The sequence below is a fragment of the Rana temporaria genome, chromosome 4 (assembly GCF_905171775.1).
Source record: "Rana temporaria chromosome 4, aRanTem1.1, whole genome shotgun sequence".
In the NCBI taxonomy this organism is placed as follows: Eukaryota; Metazoa; Chordata; class Amphibia; order Anura; family Ranidae; genus Rana; species Rana temporaria.
The window spans coordinates 410,370,752-410,392,337 of record NC_053492.1 but is presented as its reverse complement, the minus strand read 5'-3'; the positions used below and the strand labels follow the sequence as shown (position 1 = coordinate 410,392,337).

General features: G+C 42.8%; 1 protein-coding gene across 1 annotated transcript; it reads left to right on the top strand.

Moving 5' to 3' along the window:
• Window positions 1-1,352: 1,352 nt before the first annotated feature.
• Window positions 1,353-19,618, top strand: OTOR (otoraplin). Its single transcript, XM_040351271.1, has 4 exons — window positions 1,353-1,548; window positions 8,705-8,847; window positions 13,033-13,143; window positions 18,918-19,618. Exons 1-4 carry the CDS (start codon window positions 1,425-1,427, stop codon window positions 18,939-18,941), a joined length of 402 nt encoding a protein of 133 aa, XP_040207205.1. The 5' UTR covers window positions 1,353-1,424; the 3' UTR covers window positions 18,942-19,618.
• Window positions 19,619-21,586: the final 1,968 nt, after the last annotated feature.

Here is a 21,586-nt window from a genome sequence, read left to right as displayed (position 1 = left end):
GCACGCCTGTTTCAGGGGGTTGATGTTTTACTTAAATAAAACAAAAGCTGATCATTGTAAGCACCCCAGTCCATGGTAAATGGTGTGTCTTAATCATCTAACTGGTCCAGGACAACTTGTTCTGTTGAAGAACAACAAACTTACTGGCCAGATCATCAAGTGAAAATAATCGAAAGAAAACGAATGCATCATATTCAAGAATTGGTAAGCTGCAATATAATACATGTTTGCTTTTGGGTTTGATACTGCTTTAAAGCAAACCTGAGCAAAAGAAAGATAAGTAGACAGTATAGCCCGGATTCACAGACACTGGCGCATATTTATGCCGCCATAGCGTATCTCCTTTACGCTACGCCGACGCAGCGCAGAGAGGAAAGCACTGAATTCACAAAGCCAGTGCTGCCAAATCTGCGCTGGGTTTCCAAGGTGTAAGCTGGCGTAGGTGGAAGTGGGCGTGAGCCTTGCTAATGAGGCGTGACCCCATGCAAATGATGGGCCGAGCGCCAGACAGATACGTATAACGAACGGCGCATTCGCCGTCCCGTGGACGCATCTCAGTGCGCATGCTCACAATCACGTCGGAACAACTGCCTAAGATACGTCGGATCACTGCCTACGGCGTGAACGTAACCTACATCCAGCCATATTCACGTCCAACGTAAACTACGTAAAATACGTTGGCTTGTGTTCCCTTTGCATGGATGCTGCCGAGTTACACCTCCTTTATGGGGCATAACTTTATGCCGGATGTATGACTTTACGCGCACTGCGTCAGACGTACGTACGTTCATGAATCGGCGTATCTCCCTCATTTGGATATGTGAATAGAAAATCAATGGGAGCGCCAAATACGTCCAGCGTAAATATGCGCCCACTCTAAGCCGGCGTAGGCAAGTTACGTCGGTCGGATGAAGCCTATTTTCAGGCGTATCTTAGTTTTGTGGGCACGGGGCACAGATAAGACGCCGCATATTTGCACTTACCCGGCGTATCTCGAGATACGTCGGCGCAAGTGCTTTGTGAATCCAGGCCTGTATGTTTATGGAAGTCTGCTTTAAAGTGAACTTGTTGATTTGCATATCTTGGGTAGCGCAGGTTCACCTGAAAATATAAATTCTGCCACAAAGTTGGAGGTTTTGTTCAATATTTTGGAGCAGATATTTCTGTGTATTTTGTGTGCTTGCAGCGTTCCCTTCCTACACCGGGCATTGCTATTGAGTGTCTTTGATAAACAAGTGCACAGGAGCTCTCTTGTATCCACGTGTCCATGCGTGTGAATGGAATGCTGTACAGGTCAATCCTATTGGCTGGCTCTGTTTTTCCAGATGTTCAGTTCCAGCATAAATGAACTGCAAGTGGTTCAAAGTATACACAGTACACTCTTCTAAGACACTGACCGAGCTCCTGGGAGGAAACTGGGGAAAATGGCTAAGACTTTGTATGTTGCGGTCATAGTCTTATGTCTGGGATTTATCCATCAAAAGGCCGATGGGGTTTTCATGCAGAAGTTGTCAGATAAGAAGCTCTGCGCCGATGATGAATGCATTTGTAAGTTTGCCAAAAATGCAAATCTTTATTTTCCTTTTTATCTCTTCTAATGTATCTATTTCGTTAATTTAAGTCTACTAAGTTACAGAATTATTTTTGTTTTAATACAAATTTTTGGGGTTTCAATCAGTGGTAATACAAGTGGTATTGTGAGGTAGTGAGGTAGTTCTTATTGTGAGGTACTTATTGTGAGGTAGTTCTTATTGTGAGGTACTTATTGTGAGGTAGTGAGGTAGTTCTTATTGTGAGGTAGTTCTTATTGTGAGGTAGTTCTTATTGTGAGGTACTTATTGTGAGGTAGTGAGGAATCCCTTTTTGTGAGGTACTTATTGTGAGGTACTTATTGTGAGGTAGTTCTCAGAGGTACACGGGGGAATTGTTTGGTAGATACAATCACTTGCAAGTCTGAAGTTTAGTAAATACTAAATATTATACAAGCTGGATTTGCTAAGCATTAATTAATGCTGTATCAAAGTTTCATATGATATACACCTTCATTAAATGTAAACATATTGCTACACTTTAAGGCGCCTATCTTCTTTTTTATACTCGGTGGTGACATGACGCTACCCTTATTCCAAGACATAGCTTGTATATCAAGTCAAAATGTATTAAAACATTTTGCTTGTCTTGCAAAACGCTCTCAAACCAAGTTACTCTCAAACCAAGGTTTTTATTGAATTTATAACACTTTACCGAGTTACATAACAATAGTACAATATAGAAAGCTTTGGGAGCCAATGGAAACTGAGGCTTCAGGAGTTCAAGACGTTAGGGGTTAAAGGGGTTGTAAAGGTACAATTTCCCCCCCCTAAATAGCTTCCTTGAAAAAGGGGGGAAAGGGGGTGGGACTTTGTATGAGGCATATGATAGAACTACCACAGGCCTCCATCCCTGTAAATGTATGAAAAAAGGGGGGAAAGTTGGGACTTTAAATGAGATGCGTTTTTAGCAATATGCGATTAAGTATATATATATGGAAAATAAAAATGTTTCCATAAAAGCCACGCTGAAAGTTGCCAACCAAAAAAGCACTAAACCGAATTAATCTGTCTAACTGTATGTAATTAAAATATTTTTTTTAATTACATACAGTTAGACAGATTAATGCGGTTTAGTGCTTTTTTGGTTGGCAACTTTGAGCCTGGCTTTTATGGAAACATTTTTTATATTCTATATATATACTTAATCGCATATTGCTAAAAACGCATCTCATTTAAAGTCCCAACTTCCCCCCCTTTTTTCCTAAATAGCTTCCTTTACCTTAGTGCAGTCCTCCTTCACTTACCTCATCCTTTGATTTTGCTTTTAAATGTCCTTATTTCTTCTGAGAAATCCTCACTTCCTGTTCTTCTGTCTGTAACTCCACACAGTAATGCAAGGCTTTCTACCTGGTGTGGAGAAAGCCTCTTGAGGGGGCGAGCAGGAGTGTCAGGACGCCCACTAACACACAGCTCCTTCCTCTATCTGCAAAGTAGAGAGCGTCCTGACCCTCCTGCTAGCCCCCTCCCCCCTTAAGAGGCTTTCTCCACACCAGGGAGAAAGCCTTGCATTACTGTGTGGAGTTACAGACAGAAGAACAGGAAGTGAGGATTTCTCAGAAGAAATAAGGACATTTCAAAGAAAAATGGAAGGATGAGGTAAGTGAAGGAGGACTGCACTAAGGTAAAGGAAGCTATTTAGGGAAAACATTTTTTACCGTCGTATCTATGCGCCTGATTTATAGAATCAGTTATGCATAGATTTGGGCAAGATACGAGTGGCGTAAGTCTCCTACGCCATCATATCTTAGGGTGCATATTTACGCTGGGCGCTAGGGGCGCTTCCGTATATTTCCGTGTCGAATATGCAAATGACCTAGATGCGCCGATTCAGAAACGTACGTGCGGCCGGCGCATTTTTTTAGTCGTTTACGTAAGGCTTTTTCCGGTGTAAAGTTACCCCTGCTCTATGAGGCGTAGCCAATGTTAGGTATGGATGTCGGAACAGCGTAAAATTTTTCAAGTTTTACGTCAGTTGCGTAAGTTGTCCGTGAATGGGGCTGGGCGTAAGTTACGTTCACGTCGAAACCAATGAGTAGTTGCGGCGTAATTTTGAGCATGCGCACTGGGAGACGTCCACGGACGGCGCATGCGCCGTTCGTAAAAAGCGTAATTTACGTGGGGTCACGAGTATTTAGCATAAAACACACCCACCACTTCCACATTTGAATTAGGCGGGCTTACGCCGGCCAATTTACGATACGCCGCCGTAACTTAGGACGCAAGTGCTTTGTGAATACTGCAATTGCCTCTCTAAGTTGCAGCGGCGTAGCGTAAATAAGATACGCAACGCCCACACAAAGATCCGCTCACGTCTCTGAATCTGGCCCTTAGTTGTTTATTGAAATGACTAATTTATATTTTTATATTGCGTTTAAAAAAATTGGTATGTTGTATGGTTTCTGTTTATTTTCCGGTTATAGCCAGTCTTAGCAAGTGATCACACAGGACGCCAACCTGTAGTTGAGTTATCACTGTCTTTAACTAGTCTTTACATTGTGTATGGTAGACATTCTACAAGTGATCACCTTCAATTTTAAATTTTCCCATTCTTCTCATCCTTTTCACTTTTTAAAATGATGAAGATAGTCAATGTGGTTGAACCAGGGTCACTATATATGTGTATGGGATTTTGTATGTGTGCATTTATGGCCCCTGTGTAACAATTGATACAGATCCTTACATCTGTATAGATGATAAATGACCGTCCCCAGGTCTGGTATCTTTATATATACTGTATGTATATATATATATATATTAGGGCTGTGGAAATTAACTATTAATTCATCGATTAATTTTTAATTTTTTTAATCGATCAAAATTCTTTTGATTGGTACTCAGCTCCCTGCCGGCTTCCGGGCCTTCAGGGAGTTCCGTTGGAGATCCGTTGACACGGCGGGGCTTGTCGTGTCCATCTGAAGGGCTCCTTTGCTGTGCCTTCATATCTGCATGCCGGCGGGACCTTACTATCTGCCACACGCAAGGGCTGTTACCCTTCCCTCTATCACTTCCCTCTATCAACCTGGGATTCTACCACCATCCACTGGGAGTTGTGATAGTTCCCTTCACGGGGCATCTACATGCCAACGGACTGATGTTAACACCTCCTCATCTGGATTCAGCAGTGGCATCGCTGTACCCATTTTTATACCAGTATCATACTTAGCTACATGTTTTTATGACTGCTTTTGCTACCATTTGGTATTACTCGCACCATTTTTACAGTTTATGTAGCTACATCGATTTTATCTCCAGTGCAATATTTATTTTGTTACCGACTTGAAGACTATAAAAGTTTTAATGCTATTCCCATCGAGCGCTGCCTTTGTGTGTTTTTAGTATCCTGCTATCCATTTTCCCAATGGTTGGTAGCTGCACTGGGAATCAGCCTGCAAGGAGATCAGCTAAAAGTAGTTGGATCTGTATGTGCGTTATAATTAATGGAAATTTAGTCGATTAATCGATTAAAAAAAAAAATCGATTAATCGAACACAACATTTTTAATCAGTAACAGCCCTAATATATATATATATATATACTGTATATGTAGCGGTACCCCTGTAAGGGCCGCTGGTTGAGAATGATTGAATGTAGTAAAATCACAGTCACTGCATATTTCCTGATAGCAGCAGCATAAATGATGATCATGCAGAGGCTGCCGACACACATACAGCAGTGGTTCCATACACACTGAACCAATTACAAGGGGGTGGGGATGTATTTTGAGTCTTTATGCTAAAGAAATTTGTAACTGGGAAGGGATATAGGGCATGGGATACTCATATCAATTCTAGCTCCATTAAAAGCAGACACTAACTACGCTGTACTACAAATAGTGTTTCTGATCTCTGAGACTGGATGGAATGGCCAGATCAGGGGCACTATAAAATGAATACCCCATAGAGCTACACTGACTCTTATATCCTTAAAGTGATTATAAAGTCTTGTTTTTTTTTTTTTTTATTTAAATAACAAACATGTCAAACTTACCTGCTCTGTGCAGTTGGTTTTGCACAGGGCAGCCTGGATCCTCCTCTTCTCAGGTCCCTCTTTTCTTCTCCTGGCTTCTCCCTCCTGTTTAGTGCCCCCACAGCGCGCAGCTTGCTATGGGGGCACCCGAGTTGAGTCACAGTTCCCTGTGTCCATTCAGATACGGAGCTGCCGTTTGGCCCTGCCCCCTCTCTCCCCTGATTGGCTAACTTACTTTGATTGACATCCGCGGGAGCCAATGGCGCCGCTGTCTCAGTCAGTCAGGGGGGAATGTCTGAGGGACTCGTGGACATCGCTGGACAGAGATGGGACTCGGGTAAGTATGAGGGAGGATGCTACACACAGAAGGCTTTTTATTTTAATACATAGAATGCATTAAGATAAAAAAACTTTCTGCATTTACAACTCCTTTAAAAGCACCAACAACACTAGAATCAGCAAACAGTCTTTTACCATTGAGGCCACCAAATTGCTGTCCAGAATTAGCTTTCGGTTGCTTTCTAGTGAGGTTTTAGGCTCCAAGGTGAAGTCTCAGGGGTGTCTCTGTAGTTGCATAGGTCACTCAGCTCTGCCACAGCTGGGGCCCTAGTGGACATCAATCCAGATAAGCAGCCATGCCTTCAGGAACTGCAGCTTCCCAAACTGGTGAAGCTCATATGCTAGTTGGGTAAGGCTGTCCTCACAGCACATGCTGGACCTCAATCAGGCTGTGGGGCCCAACAACATAGACAGTTCAGCAGCAACTTCCCAGGCCTCAGCCTTAAGCAAGAGAGCCAGAATAATATGGCTTTCCCATGCATACTGTTCCCCATCATGAACCACCTACTGGTGTGGCTGGGGTAAATATAAATATTCATAATGCAGTTTAGTATTGAAATCTCCTACTATAGCCAGTGCTACCAGAAGCACCTACTGGCAACGACAGTGAGAAATTGCAACCTCACTGAGCTTAGGGAGAAACCAAGTGCAAAATTATACAAATCAGGCTGGGCTGATTACTTACCACCCAACGAAAATACAATTTTACTAACATGTAGCAACCTACCTAGAAGGGTGATATATATAGTTGTGCTCATAAGTTTACATACCCTGGCAGAGTTTATGATTTATTGACCATTTTTCATAGACTATGAATGATAACACAAAAACTTTTCTTTCACTCGTGGTTAGCGTTTGGCTGAAGCCATTTATTATCAATCAAATCTTTTTAAATCATAATGACAACAGAAACTACCCAAATGACCCTGATCAAAAATTTACATACCCCAGTTCTTAATATCATGTATTGCCCCCTTTAACATCAATGAAAGCTTGAAGTCTTTTGTGGTATCTGTGGGTGAGGCTCTTCATCTTCTCGGATGGTAAAGCTGCCCATTCCTCTTGGCAAAAAGCCTCCAGTTCCTGTAAATTCTTGGGCTCTCTTGTATGAACGGCACATTTGAGATCTCCCCAGAGTGGCTCAATGATATTAAGGTCAGGAGACTAAGATGGCCACTCCAGAACCTTCACTTTATTCTGCTGTAGCCAATGACAGGTCGACTTGGCCATGTGTTTTGGATCATTGTCATGTTGGAATGTCGAAGTACGTCCCAGATTCAAGATTGCCAGTGATGGCTAGAGAATTTAGAAGTTTGTGAAGCAACAAATATAAAAGTGTGATAATAATGAAATATTATGCCCCTCTTCTCTACACTAGTAAAAATAATATGTGAGCAGGGGTGCACCAGTCTTGTTGGGAATGACCACATTCTCTTTCTTTGGAGTTGAGGGATTTTAGTTTTGGATAGGGCAGGAAGGCATCAAATCCCCTGTTGGGTTTTTATTGCGTCCCAGCTAGGGTTATTCACCTTCCTTATTTGTTCTAGTAATTAATTGTCACTGAAACAGAAAATGATGCGATATCTAAAATTTAGGATTTGTCACCAGAACAAGATGTGAGAGGAAGTCTTCCAATGGACACACTAGTACTGATGACTGTTTAGGAGATGAATTCCTCTAACTTTATAGAGTTTGCCTGTAAACAGTCAGGGATTTAAACCCTTTCCTACCCTAAAACTAAACTAAATACAGTTATTTTTAGCTTTACATAAGCCTGCTCAAGCCAGCTTGTTACAGTTAGATCTAGGACTCGACCTTGATTGGATTGTGCCTGTAAGGCCCTGTACACACGATCGGACAAAACCGATGAAAACGGACTGAAGTTCAGTTTTATCGGTCCAAACCGAACGTGTGTGGGCCCCATCGGTCCGTTATCTTTGGTCGAAAAATTTAGAACTTGCTTTAAAATTTAACCGATGGACGCCTAACCAATAGGTCAAAACTGACGGTTAGTACGCAAAAGCATCGGTTCAAAACCTGCGCATGCTCAGAATCAAGTCGACGCATGCTTGGAAGCATTGAACTTAATTTTTCTCAGCACGTCGTTGTGTTTTACATCACCGCGTTGGACTTGATCGTTTTTTTAACTGATGGTGTGTAGGCACATCAGACCATCAGTCTGCTTCATCGGTTAACCGATGAAAACGGTCCTTCGGACTGTTCTCATCGGATGGACCGACCGCGTGTACGCGGCCTAAGCCTAACCACCATCTGATGTCTGTAGGTTGCTTTAGGTTTATGAGCACCAGGAGATGCCCTATCTGGTAAGGAAATGCTCTACTAGTGGGGTTTGATATATTTGCTATTGTCCCCAGGATGAGACTCAGCCCAGTCTTGCTGTCCTCTCTCCAACCCATCCTGTGATTGGACAAAGAAAGAATATAACAGACTGACGAGGTCATAAATAAGCATGTTTCTTGTCTAGACATTTTCATGCAGCACACCGCATTCGCTCTTAGTCCTGCGCTCCCCACTCCGAAGCTTAATGCCGCTGTACAGTGGATTACAAGAGGCTAATATCAAGTCAAATTTGGATAGTTTATGAAGCACTGGGAAACATTGTCACTATTCAAGTTTACATTGGTTTACGATAATAGGAAAATTACAATTTACTTTATACTTATCAGAGATTTCTATAAACATAAAAAGCATTAGGAATACCAATTGAAAGAAAAGCTCTTGGCCTGTGTAAGGTGATGCTGTCTCTACTGGAACATGCTGAGTATTCTGTCCTGATTATTCCTCAGATGCTATATCATTTGGTAGAGCTGAAGATGATTACAATGCCCCAGACTGCAGATTTATCAACATTAAGAAAGGAGAGCTGGTCTACATCTACACCAAGTTAGTGAAGGAAGATGATGATGCGGGTGAATTCTGGTCCGGAAGTGTAAGTTATATTATATTATATTATCATTAATGGACAATGTTGTGTTATTTTATACATTCTTGGTACAAGTTTTTATATACAGCAATGTTCATTTATCTGCAAGTATAATTTTAGACATAATTGCTGTAAATTATTTTCCCAGGATTAGCCACTTTGTTTCTGAAGTGTTGAACATATTATAAAAAAACTCTAAAAACTTGTACTATTCCACAGTATGCTCCTGTGCTAATTTGAATCTATTACATATTAATTACTTACCTCCCTACTTTTTGAGATGGGAACAATGGATACCTATTAGCAAACGTATGTAGGCATAGGACACACCCCCTGCCATGCCCCCTTTAGGAGAATTATACAAAAAGTGCTCTTTTCACCCTTACTATTCCTTTATACTGGCTTCGGACATTTACAAATTCACAATTTAGAAATTGGATTACAGGTTTAGCACTGGAAAACAAGTTTTGAAAGATAAAATTGTGCATTTTATATTCAACTATATAGATCAGACCAAAATGAGGGACACATGAGGAGGAAAGAGGGACAGAGGGACTTTGTTCCAAATCAGGGACAGTTCCTCAAAATCAGGGACAGTTATGTTAAATCTAATGCTGTAATCCCTGTAACGACACCCCGAGAATGAAAGGGGTTAAAGTCGTTTAGGACATTCCATACCCGAACACAAAGGCAGCTACCGAACACTCCAACCAGATGAACAAGAAACCCATATGAATAATTCTTCCCCCAAGTATGAGACGAAGCTCTGTGTTGAGGGTCAAACAGGAATGAGAGTTTATTGAAAATAATACAAGTCTTATATACAGTAAAAAGAGGAGGTGCATACCCCCTGCTCATATTACTCTGAAAATACACCTGTGACCAGACCTAATTAACATGATCTAATTAACTAATCCCATTAAGCAGCCTGGTCATTGTGATGATAAATCAGGATTTCACTACAGGTCAGACTTGTTGTCACAAGCTTCACACAGTAGATGATACATTATCATATGTTTAAACACAGGACTCCTTCATACAATTGCAGGGTTAATTAGCCCAGACAACAATGGCTGAAAGAGAAGCCACACTAGACTAATTTACATTATAGAAGACAACAGACAGACAGGTGGCTGGAGGTGATGACATAAGCATCTCCTTACAGTATATGTCCCAACAGTATGAATCAGTCACTCTTTCTGATATGGCATATACAGGGTTCCCAGAGTCTGTGTGTTTTGGGGGGACATGGACTTGAATCCAAAGTAACATTACTTCAAGGTCCCCAGGCATACACCTCACAAAGAGTATTGTTCCCTTAAAATCCATGGGCCATGATCGGAAGGCAAGAAGATAGCATTCAGTCCTCTCCAAAAGCCTTTGTCCAGGCTAGGTCTGTCACACCCCCCATACAAAGCTAGGTCACCATATGGACTTGGTTTAAAATAACCTCCAGGCAGATTTAAAAAATACACCCAAATGTTTTATATAATCTTCTTCTGTAAAACTTTGCATTGCAGCTCTGGAGGGTAGTTGACACCGTAATGCCCTTCTGAAGTTGCTAGTAGTCTGTTTAATACACAGACAAACTGGGTTTAATAAGATTTGAGCTATTGACCTGGAACAAGTAAGCCTATTTGTATATTTAGACATTGCTGTTTGAATATTTGTATCTGTAGGGGACCCAATGTATTGAAGTAAAGCGATAAACATGACAGCCAGGAAACTAGCATTAGAAGATTGGAAAGAAGTAATGGCATGTCCCTCAGGAAAGGTTTTCCTTAAAAGAAGGGAGAGCACATGCATGACCTCATCAGTATGTATTTATGGTCCAGACACAAGTTGGGTGGGTCTTGGAGTACGCTGTATACTTCAATTGCAGTATAGTCTGCAGGATGATTAGGGATCAACTTTTTCTCTGTTGCAGGGGTGTCTATAATATAATACTGTACATTACATTTACAGTTGCAAGTACAGTAGTTTAGTCTGAAGACAAGTCATTGTGGTGTGGTCAAAATGAATAGGGACTATTAAATATATTTATGGGTTGGGAAAGGGGTTTGGGTTATTCCATCAAGGGTTAGTGGATTTCAATTTTCACTCAGACCTAATCTGTATGTAGGTTATACCTTTCTTCTGTGCACCATGAGGGCCTCTCATGAACTGAAATCATTATTTTAACTGTAGCAGAAATGTTGGGTGCCAAATGTAGCAGAATCTGTGACCTCTTCCAGTCTAATGCGAACCTTCAAGGCCAAAGATAGCTGACATCCTTCAATATGTGGTGGGTTGTGAGGCATAGCTGGTGCAAAGGTGGTAAAAGTCATTGGGCGCCAGACACTTCTTGGATGTAAAAGAGGTTTTATTTTTTTGACAGTCCTTTTTTTTATTTTGCAAAGGAAAGAGGGTTTAGGGCCAGGACACCCTTAAGTAGTTGCAATTTCAAATGGCAGACTCAGAGACTTCATCAGGAGGACAGCCATACAGGGAAAGGCCCCAGCAAGGTGCCACTTCTGCATGTGCAGAATAGCTGTCCTAACTTAAAGTACGGCAACAGTTCTCTTAGCTGTACTACAACTTCTCCTTGTAGTTCTTCAGCCCTGTATCTCCTGGTCTCTCACTGGATTCTCTGATTTACTGACTCTGAATCCTGTGAGCTCCTCAAGGCTTTTGCGGTGGTATCTCCTTCAAACGTCACCCACGCTTCCCTGCTGGGTCCCTAGCTTGGCACTTTGGATACCTTCAAGCTTCACCCCTGCTGACCGGCTCAGTCCCTAGCTTGACACACAAGGCTGCTCTGCAAGCGCCACCCCTGCTGTTTGGGTCCCTGACTTGATCACCGCCTGAATTTTCCTGATTCTACACTGTGCCCATTTGGTGATACTGCTCCGGGACTTGCTTCAGTTACTCACTGTGGTCCCTGGTAAAGGCGAATGGTCCCTTAGTGGCGACAGCTTCCCTTCTACCTCCGACCACGCCAGGTTCTCCGGCCGGCAGAACCGTCATATTTGTTTGGTCTGCAAGTCGCAGTCCCAACCCTGCATAGCCCTTATACTTCTGGATAGGCCCTCACACAGCTTGGCAGCCTGATGCCCCTGGGATAGGCCCAATCTCTGGCCTAGCAGCCCGGGGCAGATGACACACATCCACCCAGATGGCGGTCTGGCTGGCACACAAGAACCTGGATCACCTGACCTCACCCGAATATATAGGCTCTCCTGGAAGGCCAAGGGATTCAACAAAATTCCTGCCCTTCGGCTGAGATACCCCATTTACCCATAACCTGACCTTGAGTTATCCTTCTCAATCTAATACCTCCAAGTGCCCATCCACCGGGTGGTAGAAGAGGAAAGTACAACCAGGCCAAACTTAAGGAGAAGTCAGTGGATCCCTGATAAATAATTACAGTAGCTACTCCTAACAAGGAATTTGGCAAGGAGCCCCCTGACTAAACCCCAGGGCGCTACATAACATACTGTAGGTTGAATCTGTTTACAGGAGAAAAACTAGGCGCAAGCTAGCTCTCATCTTACTAGAAGAAAACCAGCAAAGGTCATTTGGCCTAAAATAACAAACAGAGCAATGAGCTGCACAGCTAAGAATTTTCATTTACTGTGCTGTGTCATTAGGAGTAATGGTGGCACTGGATTGGTGGTTTTAGGGTTTAATTAAGGCTTCTCTCAAAACAAAGTCTGTTTTTACTGCTGGAGGACCTTCATGACTCTGGGAAAAAATTAAGTGTAGGAGCACCACATATAGAAGATCTGAAAAGACCTGTTCAGTTTGGCTCAACATATCTATGTTCACAACTCAGTTTGATTAAGTAGTGATTTCATATTCAGGTTGGTATTGAAGGTATCTCACTGTTTGGATGTCTGAACTGATGCAGCAGCTGAAGTTCCTCTAATGAGAGTCTATAATGCATGAAACATGTACGTTAGAAGAAAAAGCTCTGCAGTACACGATTAATGATCTTGAAGGCGGAGGTGTTATTTACCGCTTATTGGTGCCACATGTGTTCCATCTGCTCGGCTAGAAACACATTTTTGAGATTTGTTTGACTACTCATGTGTAAAAATGCTAAGAAAAACAAGTGGCTGTAGAGTGGATGTGACAGCTGTGTTGTTCTGTACTGGTATGAGCCTGTGCAAAGTAGAGGTGCCTTGTACTAACTCTCCTTCTCACTGACAGGTTTATAGTGACCAGTACAGGGATCAGCAGGGACTTGTTGGTTATTTTCCCAGCAGCCTTGTCACCGAGCTCAGTGTCTACAAGGATGAACTTCAAGAATTTCCCACCACAGTAAGTACGAAAGACACAATATATATGAGAACTGCATTAAAGAAATGAAGGCAAAAAGATTCTATTTGGTTAACAATTGCAGAATGCAGGAAATGTATTGTTTAAAACAAACCTGTACAATTTTATTAGCAGGCAAGGTGACACAAATGGTATACAGCAGGTACCATGTGCTGCTCCCATCTCTTTTAATTTCATATTGGATAGACAAAGGGAGGGTCATTTTTTGTAATCTGGTATTCTGTATCCCATTGATGAGATTTCCATTCACTCCCTGTCCCATAGCTAAAACAGGAAGGGAGAGGAAATTACTCCAAAGTGTAAAAAAATCTTGGTTGTCACCAGAACCCATTGCAAGACTTTCAATGGCAGTGTCCTCTGTTCCTCCCTTCCCATTACCCCCTCCCAGCGGCGTCCCCTGTGCTTCCCTTCACACAACCTCCCTCTCCACAATGGTGCCCTTTGTCCCCCTTCACATTACCCCCCCCCCCACAGTGGTGTCATCTGTCCTCCCCTTCACACAACCCCCCCCCCCTTAACAGTGTCCTCTGTCCCCCCTTCACATTACCCCCAGATCTAGGGATCTTGTCTATAATGAATTTCGGGAGGAAATTTATCAGAGCCTCTGTTTCCTCCTTACAATGAAACATTTCTGTTTTGGCATCTTCACACCCATGGCAGCATACAAACCCACCCTTGGTATGTCGTTTATTACAGAGAATACAGGGGGCATTATCCATCTTTCTTTTATGCTATTCACTGGTCCTGAGAGAGTGGTTAGAGGTTGAGTTCTGTCACAGGCAGTGGCGGCTGGTGAAGTTTTAGGATGGGGGGGCGCAATACCCCGCCCTTCCACATTTGGTCCCTCCCACTTCTCATAAGCCACACCCCTTATAGAATCCACCACTCCGTCCCCTGTATTCCACTTGCTTCCACTCAATGTCAGGATTATACAGCTCAGCGTCACAGCACAGAGTATATAGCCCCAGCATCACAAGTCATGGTATATAGCGCAGCCTTACAGATCGGTGCAAACAAACTAAAATATGACACTGTTAGTAATGAAGGACTCGAAATGGGCAGGAGATTACCAGAGACTGCGGACATACTGCACAAGATTACCAGAGACTGCGGACATACTGCCGGAGATTATCAGAAACTGTGGACATACTGCACAGGATTACCAGAGACTGCGGACATACTGCACAAGATTACCAGAGACTGCGGACATACTGCAGAAGATTACCAGAGACTGCAGACATACTGCAGGAGATTACCAGAGACTGCAGACATACTGCAAAAGATTACCAGAGACTGCGGACATACTACACAAGATTACCAGAGACTGCGGACATACTACACAAGATTACCAGAGACTGCGGACATACTACACAAGATTACCAGAGACTGCGGACATACTGCAGGAGATTACCAGAGACTGCGGACATACTGCAGGAGATTACCAGAGACTGCGGACATACTGCAGGAGATTACCAGAGACTGCAGACATACTGCAAAAGATTACCAGAGACTGCGGACATACTACACGAGATTACCAGAGACTGCGGACATACTGCAGGAGATTACCAGAGACTGCGGACATACTGCAGGAGATTACCAGAGACTGCGGACATACTGCACAAGATTACCAGAGACTGCGGACATACTGCAGGAGATTACCAGAGACTGCGGACATACTGCAGGAGATTACCAGAGACTGCGGACATACTGCACAAGATTACCAGAGACTGCGGACATACTGCACAAGATTACCAGAGACTGCAGGAATTACTTGTCCTGCAACTTGGGACTTAAATGTTGCATGACAAGTCGTACCCCATGATTTCCAATGAGAACCGTTCATATCTGTGCGACTTCAAAGTAGTCCCTGCATTACTTTGGTCCCACATTGATGCAACTTGAGGTCCATAGACCTCCAGAATACACAGGCATTGCTTTAAGTCACATCAAAATTGCAGTAGAATTGTGCAACTTTCAGACTGCATTAGCCTGAAAGTTGCAAGATTCTGCCACAATTTTTTGGTGCGATTTTGCAGCGACTTGAAGCAATGCCTATGTATTCTGGAGGTCTATGGACCTCAAGTCACATCAAGGTGGGACAAAAGTCATGCAGGGACTACTTCAAAGTTGCACAGATATGAACAGTTCTCATTGGAAATCATCGGGTCCAACTTATCCTGCAACTTTCCAGTCCAAAGTCGCAGGACAATTTGCAAGCGGGGGGTGGTGTGGTGTTGACGGCCGATATTTTCCCTGCACATTAAGTATAAAAAAAGTTTTTTTTTTAATAACTGGGGGGTGGTCTTACCAGCCGCTATTTGTGCTGTAATGAATTTTTACATAGAAAAGAAATGTTGTTAATAAGTGGGTAAATGAATTATAAAAAAAGCCGCTTATTGAAAAAAACTTTTTTTTATAATTCATTTACAGACTTTGTATAAGCGGGTGGGGTGTTGTGTAGCGGCCACCGATGCTTAGAGACAGGCAGGCTTACCTTTTCCTCGGTCGGGCGCACTGAGCTCGAGCAGTCCCGACGTCACTTCCTGTTTTTCCAGTGACGTCGGAACGAGCACAGAGACGGGCGGGTGCACACAGAAAGTGTATGCACCCGCCCGGCCATAACAATACACTCCATCGCGCCGAAGCAAGTGGCGCGATGGAGAACGCCACAAAGGCATATTTTTTGTGCCAATGTAGCGCCGTGTCTGCAATCCCCTGATTGCACAGACGTGGCGCTACTCCTACAGCACTGTGCCCGGCGTCCGGCGCGCGGACACAGTGCACATAAGGCCCTTTTTTTGAATTTTTTTTTTTCTTAAAGGGACAGATTTAAAAAAAAAAAAATTTTTACTGACTGGGGGATGGGGGGCGGCGCCCGGGCGCCCCTATGGATGGGCCGCCACTGGTCACAGGTATGCTGCCAAGGACTGGTGTCAGGAAAGGAAAATGATGGTAAACAATTGATACAATTTTCAGTTTTGGGGTTTAAATACACTAATGGGGAAAATCCCTTTAGATTTCCTTTGTATAGGTTATTTTCTAACTTCCAGGGACAGGAAATCAAGGGAAATCTCCACAACTGGAAAAAGACAGAAAAAAACTGGTAAAGGTTTAAAATCTTTTCTACTCTACACTGTCTAAGGCATTCCCACACTTGCTTCTGCCTGTTTCTACAGGGCAGGAAGTAAAAGGAAATCTTCTCAAAGAGTTACAGATGGCAAACAAATAAAGAGATAGGGATTTTTATCCATTATCTAAAGCACAGGTGTCAAGCACAAAGCCTGCGGGCCGAATCCGGCCCGCCAGGCCATTTAATGTGACCCTTGCACCCAGGGATTTTTTTTCAGCCAGAGTGTGGTGGAACAGAGTTCCGCCACCTCCCACTCCTGCTCAACAGTCACTTGTAAACACAGAAGCCTGTGTTTACAAGGACAGCTTTCCTCTTAGAGGCTCTCACAGATCCCTGCCTGCCCTGCACTCATGGCATTAACAAGGGGGATATAGATGCATATTAAGTGTGGGATGGGGCATCACATATTAAGCTGCACTGTGATCCCCATCTGTGCCTGAGTGCACAGATGCCACCATTGATCTCCCTGCTAAAAGTGAGAGAAAGGGGACACTGCCTACACTGGAGGTGAGAGAGCCGGGTAGCTGCGAGCTGGGGAATGAAAAGATGAGGGGTGTAGAGGGAGATGTGTGCAGAGGTGAGGGATGAGGGAAAGTAGTGTGGAGGTCAGAGCCGAGGAGGGGGAACTGAATGTGGACAGCCTGTGAAAGAGAGCTAAACCCTAAACACTGTGCAAAGCACACCCCTAAACCTTGCACTCTGTATGTATTACACTTCTCAACCCTGCACTCTGTACATGTGCACCACTGAACTCTGCACTCTGTATGTAGCGCACCCTGGAATGCTGCACTCTGTATGTAGTGCACCCCGGAAACTGCACTCTGTAGGTAGCACATCAACTCTGATCATAACCCACTTGTGGTATTTACTGCCCCTTTAAATACTTAAATACTGCCAGTGAAATATGGCCACACTGTTCCATCGGGTCAGCAGGAGGCATGGTTAAGGTTCAGGCACCTATTCTCTGAAAAAAAAAAAAAAAAAGCTATGGATACCTTTATATAGTCTTATAGATGCAACTAGCCCTTTGGGGGCAACCATAAGACTGATGCGGCCCAAGATAAAATTGGGTTTGACACAGCTGATCCACAGTGTTAAAAAAAAAAAGTTTATAGTATATAGTACACTCACTTTCCAGTTCAGCCTATAGCTTGGATATTTGACTAAAATACTGTATGTTGAAGAACAAACTGATATTGCTAGAATTATTTAAAATATCAAAATGATCAGTTCATTAAGTGATTCAGTTGATATACAGTATATGTGGCCATCATAACCCTACACGGTCTGGAGTTTACTGCAGTGCCGAGCCTTTTTTGTTGTGATAAAACCCAGGCCTTGGAATTCTCTCACTTTCAAATTTCCTGTATTCTTGGCGCTGCTTATACACTGCCTTGAAGCAACTGATAGGCGGTAGCCTGGGCAGCACATTTCTCATATCTCTGCCCAGCTAGTTTTCGCTATCTTGTTAAAAGAGGAAAACAAACTTTCATTTGGCCCTTTCATTATCATCTATGATCTGAATGATCTTCACATAAAACAGACTGAACAATTGTGGGTGGCTTCCAGCAGGTTCAGTCACTTTTACTGACTCCCTCCCTCTCCCTCATCATAGCTTTGCTTCTCTTCTCCTAAATTGTAAAACATTTATTTTCAAGGGTTTACAGAAGTTGGATGACACCACTGCTTAGTCTAATACAAAGCAATTTTTTTCTGCAGCTTCTCCAGGTTAAGGTATTGCCTGGGATGATTCCTACGTTTTTGGTTACTTTTGAGTGCACAGTAATATGCTAACATACCCTGGCATTTAGTTTTATTAGTCAGTAAAGAGGTCCAACCCAATCTGTTCCTAATTTCAAATAAACACAGAGGTTTCAGATGCATACCTTTCCGAATATATAGCAGCAGGGCTTTGCTGGGAATGGATGCAGCCATTTTTGCCACCCCACTACCTTCCTTGCCTGGTCATATATCAACATTGACTGCTAGGATGCTGGTGGTCAGACAGCATCATTGGTTGCTACGATGCAGGCAGCCAGGCCATGCACCAGGGCTGGACTGGGACAAAATTTTGGCCCTGGACTTTATCCAGACCGGCCCACTTTAATTCAATAAAATGCTGCCCCCACCCCCGCCCCCAAAAATAGCGCCTGTAAAGCGACTGAAAAATGCTTCCGCTGCAGTCCCTGTGTGAAAGCCTGAGTTCTTTCACACTGGGGCGCTGCCAGGGCGTTAAAAAAAAGTCCTCCAAGCAGCATCTCTGTTTTAAAAAACGGCCCACTGAGCCATCGGCCCACCGGGAAACTCCCTGTAGTCCCTATGGCCAGTCCATCCCTGCCATGCACTGGAGGTGGAGTGGCTGGCCTTAATGCTACCAGCCCCCCCCCCCCAATGCCTCCGTGGGTGCCTCAGTTGGCTTCATAGGTGTCACAGCCTTGTGTTAAAACTTCCTGCCATAATAAGGCACTGACAGTGGGATATATATTATAGCTTTACAATAGCGTAATCTAGACGGGGCCACCTATTCTCCCTATGATGCATGCATTGAGAAATACAGACTTACAAAAGCCAGCCAAGGACTTGTTCATAGGTCAAATGCAATAATCTCTTTTCTTTTCTCTTCCAGGCTGTTGATTTTTACTGCGATTAAAAGGAAGAGGTAGTGTGAGAAAACGAGTGACATGTTTCTGGGGAATTATCTGCAAATATGTTCAAAGATTCTATTGCATGCATTTAGAGGAGAACTAACTACCATTCCTTTACACTTGGATTTATATTTTATACTGTTAACAACTATCATATGGAGAGTAGGGATATCCATCAGGCTACTATTGATCAAGATCCAATAGGGTTAGTCAGCTTAGAAAATATTTAGTTCTAGTTAAATCAATCTTTATGGAGGAGGATCCATCCCTGACCACTCTGATACATGGTATAGGAAACATGCACCAGAGAAATACAAAGACTGAGTCCTCCTTCTGAAAATGTTAGTTGCCTGGCTGCAGTACATCCAGAGGTTCTGACCTGGGCCAGATACAGTGGGTATAGAAAAGAATCACCCTCCTTTAAAATAATAACATTTTGTTGCTTTGCAGCCTGAAATTATGACAGACACAGTGTTTGAATGTTTGTTTTATCCAGCTGTATTTGCTAGCGCAACTTATAACATCCAAGTGAAAGATATAATACCAAAACGAATCACTGATTTGGAAAAAGGATCATCCCCTTATGTTAGTATTTTGTTAAACCGCCTTTTGCTTTAATTACAGCCTTTCGTCTGTTGGGATATGTCTCTACTAACTTTGCACATCTAGACTTTGCAATATTTGCCCACTCCTCTTTCCAGAACTGCTCAAGTTCAGTTCAATTTGATGGTGAACATTTGTGGACTGCAGTCTTTAAGTCATTCCACAGATTTTCAATGGGGGTTTACTGTAAGTCTGGGCTCTGACTAAGCCATGCAAGGACATTCACCCTTTCCTCCTTCAACCACTGTGTGGTCATTTTTTGCTGAGTGCTTTGGGTCATTGTCATGTTGGAAGGTAAACCTTCTTCCCATTGACAATTTTCTGGCAGAGGGCATTTGATAGTATTTTGCCCCATCTATTTTTCTTCTATCCTGACAAATGCTCCAGTCCCTGCTGCAGAGAAACACCCTCATAACAGGATATTACCACCTCCATGCTTTACCTTAGGAATGGTGTTATTTGAATGGTAAGTTGTATCGGATTTCCACCAGACATATCGTTTGGTGGTGTTGAGGCCATATAATAAAATGTTAGTGTCATCTGACCATAATACCCTTTTCCATGTGGCCTGAGAATATTCAAGGTGGTCATATGAGACTAAAATTTAAGTATTTGACCTCAACACCAAACAATATGTCTAGCAGAAATCCAATACAGATCACCATCCAAATAGGTGGTAATATCCTGTTATGGGGGTGTTTCTCTGTGGACAGGAGCACTTGTCAGAATAGAAGGAAAAATGGATGGGGCAAAATACCGTCAAATTCTTGAGGAAAATCTGCTGCCCTCTGCCAGAAATGTGTCAATTGGAAGAAGGTTTACATTCCAACATGACAGTGACCCAAAGCACACAGCAGAAAATTACCACACAGCGATTGAAAGGGGAAAAGGGTGAATGCCCTTGCATAGCCTAGTCAGAGCCCAGATTTAAACCCCATCGAAAATCTGTGGAATGACTGCAGTCCACAAACGGTCACTAAAGGCTGTAATTGAAGCAAAATGTGCAAAAATATTGACATACTGAGGGGTGATCCTTTCTCCAACTCAGTGATTCTGTTTTTTATTAAAAATGTTATTCTGACATGTTGGTATTATATCTTTCACTTGGATGTTATAAGTTGCAGTAGTGAACACAACAAAGCAACAATATGTGGTTATTTTAAAAGGGGCTATTCTTTTCTATACCCACTGTATCCAGCATGGAAAGTCAACTTTTGATCTGCTCCAGCAATTCAGAACGTATTGAAGACAGATACATACAGGACATTATAATTTTTAAGATTGAGATCACAAATGACAGCCAGAGCTGGATCATGCACAGGGCAATCTAGGTAGATCACTAAGGCCTGGTGGATGTCCAGAGAGCTCAGCTGCAATCTTCATGCTTCTGCAAAAAAAACTATGAGAATGCAACAATTGGTCAAATCTGTGTACCTGCCTGTCAAATCACAAAGTAGGATGCACTTGTAGGCAGTTAGTGCCTGATAGGGTAGCCCATATAGATAATGCAAATGGGCCTGCTTCTCTGTTCCTACTGCAGTGTTTATCAATGTCATTTGAATAGATAGGGAGCCCCATTTTGCCGTAATGCATCTTTGATGGCAGCCTGCAAATTTATCTCACCATGAGTTTTCCTTAGTGGAATCACACATCTCTATCCATATTTTTTTATTTTCAATAAATCAATATGTTCTAAAAAAAAAGGCTGAGACGAGAAATTCGGCAATGGCAGGGTGCTAATGTTTCTAAAGGTATTTGGAAGCTGGTGTAAGCCCTTGGGTTCTTCTTAGTAAAATGTGTACATGCTAAAACTTTATACCACAGTACTATAGACAGCCAGCAGTGGTGTCTACATTTTAGTTCCACTGGACTCACTGGACCGGTAGAGTTCATATGGAGTATAGTGCCCATGGAAACAAATGGAGACACCTTTTAATTATACGCAGTATATGTTTTCAGGTAACAATTGTTTACGTTTATTGATCTTTGGGATAGCTCGTCTAATCTGCTTCATATACATGACATGCTTTTTAGATTCCTGTAATTT